Source organism: Diaphorina citri, unplaced genomic scaffold, assembly GCF_000475195.1.
Source record: "Diaphorina citri unplaced genomic scaffold, Diaci psyllid genome assembly version 1.1 scaffold5212, whole genome shotgun sequence".
NCBI lineage: Eukaryota > Metazoa > Arthropoda > Insecta > Hemiptera > Psyllidae > Diaphorina > Diaphorina citri.
In genome coordinates this window covers 1-9,115 of record NW_007382588.1, presented here as the reverse complement: position 1 = coordinate 9,115, position 9,115 = coordinate 1, and the positions used below count along the sequence as shown (strand labels likewise).

The following is a 9,115-nucleotide window of genomic DNA, read 5'->3' as shown; positions in this document are numbered from 1 at the left end:
CCTTACTTAAGTACAAAATTAAGGGAGCAAGGAGAAAAATAAATTACGAAGAAAATTTCAGAGATTTTTTTATTCCATGAACCTTGGAATATTGTCTTAAATGAAAAGACATCTGTTAGCTTACCGAGATCTATGATAGTTGTATGTAATCAGAGGTGAATTATCTCGCGAGAAAGAATTGCTCCCCATGCCACTATCCTTTGCCTCGTGAGCTGAAAATTTCTGAAATGAAAAACCAAACACATTTTCTCAAAACGACTTGACCTGGACTCGAACCACAAGGCTGAAAATTTCTGAAATGAAAAACCAAACACATTTTCTCAAAACGACTTGACCTGGACTCGAACCTCCAACCACTAGACCCAACGTCCACCACGCTAACCGCTATACCACTGAGGTTGTTTATAAATTTCATTTTTTCAGTAATAAGTGACGCATACGTAGTAAGTAAAGGAGCTCTTATTAATGCTGTGATATCCACAAATTGTGAAGAGGCTCTAAGATCCACCACAAATAAGTAAATCACGAATTAGATTTTTAGAATAAAAGACCTCAAGCATCTTGAGTAATTAATACCTATGTCTTAGTTGTTACTTCATACCTTATTAGCCGAGCTACTGCTATTAGAGCGTCCTCTAGTCTGACTGCACATGAACGGGTGTCTCAGTACATCATTCAGCTTCATTCTCCTGGTAGGATCTTTCTGCAGAAGATTTTGTATGAGTTCACTAGCAGATCTCGAGATGTGAGAGGGGATCTGAAAGAAAATTGTAAATATGTAATGACAGCAATATTAGAGATCTAGATGGTACTTACAGTTACAGGTAATAAAAAAAGGTCTACATTTATATCTGTGTTACATCAATTTCTAATCGGAAAATATATCAATATCAATAGGATTTTAACTCAGCACTTTCCGGTCGAGAGACAATACTCATAACCAGAAGACAACAATAGTATGATCTCCCGTATTTTCGTTTTGATCGCTAAGTACTCGTATTTTCTTCTTGGTTCTTTTCTACTAACCTTGGGATTCTTCATGACAACCTGCGTCACAGTATTCTTGGCAGAGCCGGAATCGAACGGCGGACTTCCTACCAGGAGCGCATACAGGATACAACCGAGAGCCCAGCAGTCTGCTTCTAAACCGTGCGAGCTACGTGTGGCCACCTGAGAAAAAAAGACATGAAAATTTTAATAAAGATAATATGAAAATTTCCAAGCTTAAAAGAACCCTCTTGATGGTGTAGTTCAGGGCCGTATAAAGAGGGGGCCAGTCTCGAGCTTCATTTTTCTCCTAGACTCCAAAAATTTGGAGCATTCCCCCCCTCGATAAAATCCTGGATACGGCCCTGGTGTAGTAACCCTGGTAATCAGGAGGGCATGGGTTCAATCCAGGCCATGGTATGAAATTTTTTCCTCAGCATGCTTTGAGAATTTGACCATAGTACTTACTTGTAAAGGCCCGTTTGTCCCACTTGTCGTGAGTTTATTCCGATTTTTTTTCCGAACGACACAAAATGTCCTATCCTAAGTAGTAAGACCTAGTAGGTAAGTAATGTAGGTACGAGTAATTTAAATGAGAGTGTTCATACTACAAGCGACACGATTTTTTCCGAACGACAAGCTGATGTAGTTAACCTAGTAATCAGTATGGGTATGTAAGTTCAATGCAGGCACGAGTATCAATTTTCTCAGCATGCTTCGAGAATGTTGTCATAGTACTATACTTAAGCGACACGTGTACTCATTTGTGAGTTTTTATTCGATTTTTTTTTCTCCGAACGACACCAAAATGGTCCTATCCTAAGTAGTAGACCTAGTAGGTAAGTAATGTAGGTACGAGTAATTTAAATAAGAGTGTGTCATACTAACAAGCGACACGATTTTTTCCGAACGACAAGAAGGTACGGACCTCGATATGAAAATTTTCCAAGCATGTAAGTTATTTTATTGCTATTACCTTACCGTCAGGAGAAACATAGTTGGGAGTTTCACACATTGTCATATGTTATATCATCAGGGGTAACTCAAGCTGAGCGGAACAATCAAAAGATCAGCAATTTTTCCTGCAACAAAACAAACACCAATCAGCTTACTGTCTCGGTAATTCGCGAAGATTGCAAGAGAGTACACTAAGTCTTTATGATACCTCATACCATTAAAAAGTTACATGCTTCATTCCATTTGGACTTACTAGTCTAACAACCCAAGAGATGGGCACTTAGACCTTCGGAGAATACTAGCTCTTCTTGTACAAAGAAAAAAAAAAAAAAAAAAAAAAAAAATGATGTTCATGTGACGGAGTAAAACTTTCCCACTGCGAGAGTATTAATTCAAGCTTTCATGTCCACCCCTTCTTGATTTGTGATCCTATTACTATACAGAGATTTTGATCTCCAGCTGCCCTTTTGAAAAAAAAAAAAAAAAAAAAAAAAAAAAAAAAAAGATGTCATGTGGGAGTAAACTTTCCCACTGCGAGAGTATATCAAGCTTCATGCCACCTTGTCTCTATTACAGAGATTTTATCCAGCTCCTCAATAAATGACTGTCCACTGTCCATTCCAGTTTACTTACCACTTGCATGTCTTTAGTGAGTAGTAGATTGTCTGGTTTGATGTCACGATGAACGATATTTTGAGATTGAAGATACAACAGTCCATGAACTATTTGCTCTAGAAGATCCCGGGCTAGAAAATAAGAATAAAGTAATTACTTAAAGACCTGTAGATGTAGTTTATAACTTCAATAACTTGATATCTTGATGTATGAATTATTTACCAGTACAAAGAATTGAACACAGAAGTATGAGAAAAGTTTCTTACCTTCTCTTTCTGAAAGCCTTCCATTCTCCTCCAAGTATCTTTTCACTGTATCATTCTCACAGAGCTCCAGTACAAGATAGATGTTGTCACTGTATGAGAAATGATCAAGCAGTTTGATCACATTTGGGTGACAGAGTTTTGAATGGATTTCAATCTCTTGAAGAACTTTCTCTTCAAATTTTCGTTCCTTCATGAGTTGCCAGTTAATCTATAAAATAGGTAATAATTGTAAATAAACAGGAAAGTAATTACAATTAAAGTAAAAGTACACTACCACCAATGGGGCTTGAAAAAAAAAGTAAAAATTTATGAACCTACTTACTTACACCCAAGATTTTTCCCCAAAGTTGAGATGGCTTATATGGAGGGGTGGAGGAAACCAGTTTGCACCTTAACTACCAAGGGGATCAGCATTAAGTCATAGAAGGAAGATGTAAATACTAAGTAGAGAAATTCAGATATTTAAAATTGATCAAAATAATATTTTATTAATGAAGAAATTCTGATTAATAAAATTCTATATGCCATTATAAGTACTTACCACTTTAACAGCAACATCTTGATTTTTCTTGTAATTCTTGGCTCTAAAAACTGTGGCAAAGCCACCTTTACCAATCTGCTCTTGTATTTCATAATCCTGAAAAATAATATCAACAAAAATGTCAGTCATTAATTTATACTTGGAAATTAAAACCACATTCAATGAATCTATTGGTTCAACCTGATTCAAACTGGAGATTGAATCTTATAAGACTGGGAGAGTAATGTGGTCTTGTTAGGTAGGGCTTGCCTCCACGTAGGTATCTCTTCACGTTCACACCAGGTGCCCCACTTGGTTCCATATTTGGCATGATTGAAAGGATCAGCTTCTATTCTGTAAAACAAACTGAGTAGGTACCAAAGAAAATTTTTGTCTAGTCTAGTGCTTCTCAACATTTCTAATCCTACACTGTCCACAGCAGTTGATGAAAGGACCTGATAGTAACTCCATTGAGAAGCACTGTTGTGGTCAATGTTTACCAATGTTCTGATCCTAATAATGCTTTGTAGTCTACTTGCCCAAATTCAGATATTTAAAATTGATCAAAATAATATTTTATTAATGAAGAAATTCTGATTAATAAAATTCTATATGCCATTATAAGTACTATTGTGCACTTACCACTTTAACAGCAACATCTTGATTTTTCTTGTAATTCTTGGCTCTAAAAACTGTGGCAAAGCCACCTTTACCAATCTGCTCTTGTATTTCATAATCCTGAAAAATAATATCAACAAAAATGTCAGTCATTAATTTATACTTGGAAATTAAAAGCACATTCAATGAATCTATTGGTTCAACCTGATTCAAACTGGAGATTGAATCTTATAAGACTGGGAAAGTAATGTGGTCTTGTTAGGTAGGGCTTGCCTCCACGTAGGTATCTCTTCACATTCACACCAGGTGCCCCACTTGGTTCCATATTTGGCATGATTGAAAGGATCAGCTTCTATTCTGTAAAACAAACTGAGTAGGTACCAAAGAAAAATTTTGTCTAGTCTAGTGCTTCTCAACATTTCTAATCCTACATTGTCCACAGCAGTTGATAAAACGTCCTGATAGTAACTCCATTGAGAAGCACTGTTGTGGTCAATGTTTACCAATGTTTGAATGTTCTGATCATAACTAATAATGCTTTGTAGTCTACTTGCCCAGCTGTCAGGAAAAAGGTTTTGGTCTTATCAGCAACATCTTTGTTTACATTGATAAGGGAAGAAGGGTACTGTCACAAGCTGGATGATACTTACGTATAGAAACATGTTGTTCGTGAAATATTGAGAAGCATGAGAAGATGATAGGGTAAATCTAAACTGAATTAGGTATCCACATGAGATATGTCAAATATGTTAAAATCAAATTTAAAAGGCCAAAACTTGTATAAAATGAACTTTCAACTTTCTTCTTGAAAAAGTTCAAAAACGAAATTTTTAAAAAAATTTAAAAAATTAACTGTTGAATGTTTTTGTTTACTTTTAATTTTTTTGAGGTTAGGAGCGCGCGTAAAAAAAGTCCGGTCAAAAAATGTGGCCGGAGGCTAGTCGGCCATTTTTATTACAATACTTTTTTTAATTTCCTTTTTGAAAAAAATAAAAAGCAATGAATTTATTAAAGTTAATAAATAAAAATACAATACCATTAATTTTAATCACTTTTATCTAAATTTACATTCAAAAATTTAAATAATAAAAATTGAAATTAGTCATAGCCGGAAACGCCGGAATAGCCGGATTTTTAATCAAGCTGGACAAAAATGCGTAAATTTTGAGCCGCGAAAATTCAAAAATTTGCTGATCTACCGATCAAATTTGACGTTTGGGTCAAGCCCCAGCTGAAGTGGATATTGTGCAGTTACATGTGACCGCTATACAAAAACCTGTTCATCATCATCATCATCAAAGTTTTTCCGTAATTTTCTCATTTCTAGAGCTCTTTTCCTGTCTCCTACACAGTCCGGACCTGGGATTTCAGCCATGGGAGGTTAGTATGGGTTGAAACCCCATGTGAGTCATGATATGATAATGATGGGAACGGAAACATTGTGGATGAATTCGAAGAGGCATTCCATGTAAGTTTTGAACTAAACTGAGGGATCATCCCATTCCAGCCTCATATCAACCCTTTATTTGTTAACTCCTAAAGGGTGATCTCCTTAGCATTAAGACTTTGCTATTGGTGTCCCAGGAACACTCAGGTTGGTTGAGTGTGCTGGTGCTGAATGGATTGTAAAAATCCCATTTGCTAAAAACCAATGTTAGGTAGGTCCAGGCGTCCAGGGTTTGATTCCTACCCAGGCAAACTGCATCCTAAACAGATATTAAGGCTTGTTCTCTGAACCTGGATGGCTGGTTTTCTCCTATTAAAGGGTGATCTCCTTAGCATTAAGACTTTGCTATTGGTGTCCCAGGCACACTCAGGTTGGTTGAGTGTGCTGGTGCTGAATGGATGGTAAAAATCCCATTTGCTAAAAACCTATGTGTTAGGTCCAGGGTTTGATTCCTACCCAGGCAAACTGCATCCTAAGAAGATATTAAGGCTTGTTCTCTGAACCTGGATGGATGTTTTTCTCCTATCTTGCTTTTCCTGAAGTGAAAACACTTTTTCGTCTCATAGCATGAGTTGAATCTATCTCTACATTCGAATATTGGTTTAGTTTTCCACTGAAAGCAATCATGGCTAATCCAACAAATGGGAACGGAAACATTGTGGATGAATTCGAAGAGGCATTCCATGTAAGTTTTGAACTAAACTGAGGGATCATCCCATTCCAGCCTCATGTCAACCCTTTATTTGTTAACTCTTAAAGGGTGATCTCCTTAGCATTAAGACTTTGCTATTGGTGTCCCAGGCACACTCAGGTTGGTTGAGTGTGCTGGTGCTGAATGGATGCTAAAAATCCCATTTGCTAAAAACCTATCAGTGTTAGGTCCAGGGTTTGATTCCTACCCAGGCAAACTGCATCTTAAGCAGATATTAAGGTTTGTTCTTTGAACCTGGATGGCTGGTTTTCTCCTACCTTCTCCACTTTTTTTTTTTTTTTTTTTTTTTTTTTTTGAGGAATTTATAATATAATATCTAAATCGTTGGATACCTATCGCACTAGAACAAAAGAATACATTTTTGGTAAAGGATCAACAACACTCGAAAAAGATGTAGCCCTCCCTGGGATATTTGAAATGAGGTGCTTAATTAAGAGATTTGTGTCGATCGTGACACTCATGCTCTTAAAATTTCCTTCATTTTACCTCAGACGCCCTACCCTCCAAACTTGGTTAGTTTGGAGGGTAGCGCATCTGACTTGTAAGCGTTAGGCCGTGGGTTCGATTCCCGGGTATTTTATCCTAAACAGATAATAAGGTTTCGGAACGGCTGGCTTTCTCCTATCCTGTCTTCCTTCTCTCTTCAGGACGATAAGACCTTGGAAGCTACAGTTCCCTCTATCAAACTTTTTTAAAAGAGTTTGATAGAGGGAACTGTAACTGCTAGGGTCTTATCGTCCCCGGGCGGGAACCGAACCCGCTACCTAGCGCTTATAAGGTTTTCTTTCTCAAAATTATACTCGGGGTGTCTACCAGACTGGAAAACCGGGAATTGTCAGGGAATTTCACAGAGACTGGAAAAGTCAGGGAATTGTCAGGGAATTTCTCAAAAAATTGACAAAAATCCAAAAAAAGTCAGGGAATTTTTCAAAGCCTGAAAAAAAAAAAAAAATGCGGTCCATAAAAAAGTATGCAACCTTGAACGGGCAACTCATATTTTCTCGAAAAAATTTCGCCTGCGGCGCTGTAATTTTGTGTTTTTATAGAAATGTATTAGGGGAAATTTTCAAAGCCTAAAAAATAGATAAAGAATTTTTGGTCAGTAAAAAAAATATACAACCTTGAAGGGGCTACTTAAATTTTCTCGCAAAAATTTTGCCTGCGGCGTTGTAATTTCGTGTGGAAACGTATTGGGGGGGGGGAAGGGAATAAACAATACTCGTCTTGTATGTACTAAACTTGTATTTAAACTGACTCATGACTAAAGGGTACATATGTACTTACTGAAAAGTTTAAGTTTCGCCTGCGGCGCTGAAGATTACACCTTTGACAAGCATGCTTCTCTTACTATTGTAGACCAAAACTTTCAAAAAATTCGCCTGCGGCGCCAAATGTTGTGTTTTGGATAACTTGGTTTTAGAAACCAAAATTTTCGCCTGCGGCCGGTCCTAAAATTTTTAGTTTCTATAGATTGTTTAGCTCACTAAATTTCGCCTGCAGCGCAAATGGAGGACACAATTTTTGCCTGCGGCGCTGTTTCTCATTCTTTTCGTGTTAAAATCTCATGTGGAAAAAAAAAATCTCATGTGGAGCTGAAGATTAGAATTTCGATGAGATTGTATTTCTGAAGATTTTAGACTAAAATGTTCAAAAATTTCGCCTGCGGCGCTATTGTAATATTCTGTTCGCCTCTTTTCTTGTTAGAGTTGATTTTGGAAAAAAAAAAATCCCGGTTGGGTCATTTTGGGTGTTCATAGTAAGTAACTACTTATTAGGGGCCCAAAGCCAGATCAGAAGGAAATGCCTGTAAGAAATTGACTCAGAGCCAATATTTTGAAAGAATTTGGCCTGCGGCGCAGTTATTTCATGTGCAAATGGAGGACTTAAGCCCTTACCCTAGTGGGATGAAAAAAGATTGGAGAATTTTACAAGCGCATATTTCGTGAACCATCATTCCTAGAACCCTTACATGTACACCGATTGATTTCTCGTGAAAAGTTACATAGGAAAGACTCCTTGGTCATCTTAAATACTCTAATGGAAACTCTTGTTGAAAAAAAAAAATCATGTTGAAATATTTGGAGATATCACAGAGAGGAGAGAGGGAGCAGAGAGAACCTTCCAGTCTGAAAGCAGAAAAGAGAATGAGCTCTGACAAAAATCTAGGTCTGAAGAAACCTCCCCTTGACCCCCTACTACCAAAAACCATGTAAGGGGTCAGGGGAAATGTAGGGGGTTGAGGGGAGGATTCTCCTACATTTTGACCATAGGTTTGAAGTTCGGAATTAATTTACTCATTTCCCCTTCATTTTCATAAGTAGAAGGTCCTCATCGATTCTTCTGTGATAAGTCACCTATTCGCGGTTTGCTCGCGGTATCTGCGGTTGTTCGCGGTATTCGCGGTTTGTTCGCGGTATCCGCGGTTTGTTCGCGGTATCCGCGGTTTGTTCGCGGTATCCGCGGTTTGTTCGCGGTATCCGCGGTTTGTTCGCGGTATCCGCGGTTTGTTCGCGGTATCCGCGGTTTGTTCGCGGTATCCGCGGTTTGTTCGCGGTATCCGCGGTTTGTTCGCGGTATCCGCGGTTTGTTCGCGGTATCCGCGGTTTGTTCGCGGTATCCGCGGTTTGTTCGCGGTATCCGCGGTTTGTTCGCGGTATCCGCGGTTTGTTCGCGGTATCCGCGGTTTGTTCGCGGTGTTCGCGTTTTGTTCGCGGTATTCGCGTTTTGTGCGCAGTATCCGCGGTTTGTTCGCGATATTCGCAGTTATGGGTTCGATCTCAGGCAAACGCAGATTTTTTTCAGCTCTTTTTTTACCGCAAATAATTGATGAAACCAAATCGAAATTTTCGCCTGCGGCCGGTCCTAAAACTTTTAGTTTCTATAGATTGTATAGCTCACAATTTTTGCTTGCGGCCCTGTTCCTCATTCTTTTCGTGTTAACCTTCATCCCCTAGGATGTGTGAATGTGTAGACCGAAAAATTACAAAAAAATG

At 38.2% G+C, this 9,115-nt stretch overlaps 1 protein-coding gene across 1 annotated transcript; it reads right to left on the bottom strand.

The window, feature by feature from the left end:
* Positions 1-124: 124 nt before the first annotated feature.
* Positions 125-4,753, bottom strand: LOC103521418 (serine/threonine-protein kinase PLK4-like; the record flags this gene model as incomplete). The annotated part of the gene is made up of 7 exons (XM_017448808.2): positions 4,614-4,753; positions 3,988-4,083; positions 2,826-3,033; positions 2,578-2,690; positions 1,027-1,170; positions 602-757; positions 125-222 (listed from the first exon to the last, which is right to left on the bottom strand). Coding segments are annotated over exons 1-7 (827 nt in total), but the record flags the coding sequence as incomplete, so codon positions are not given.
* Between the last annotated feature and the right edge of the window lie 4,362 nt (positions 4,754-9,115).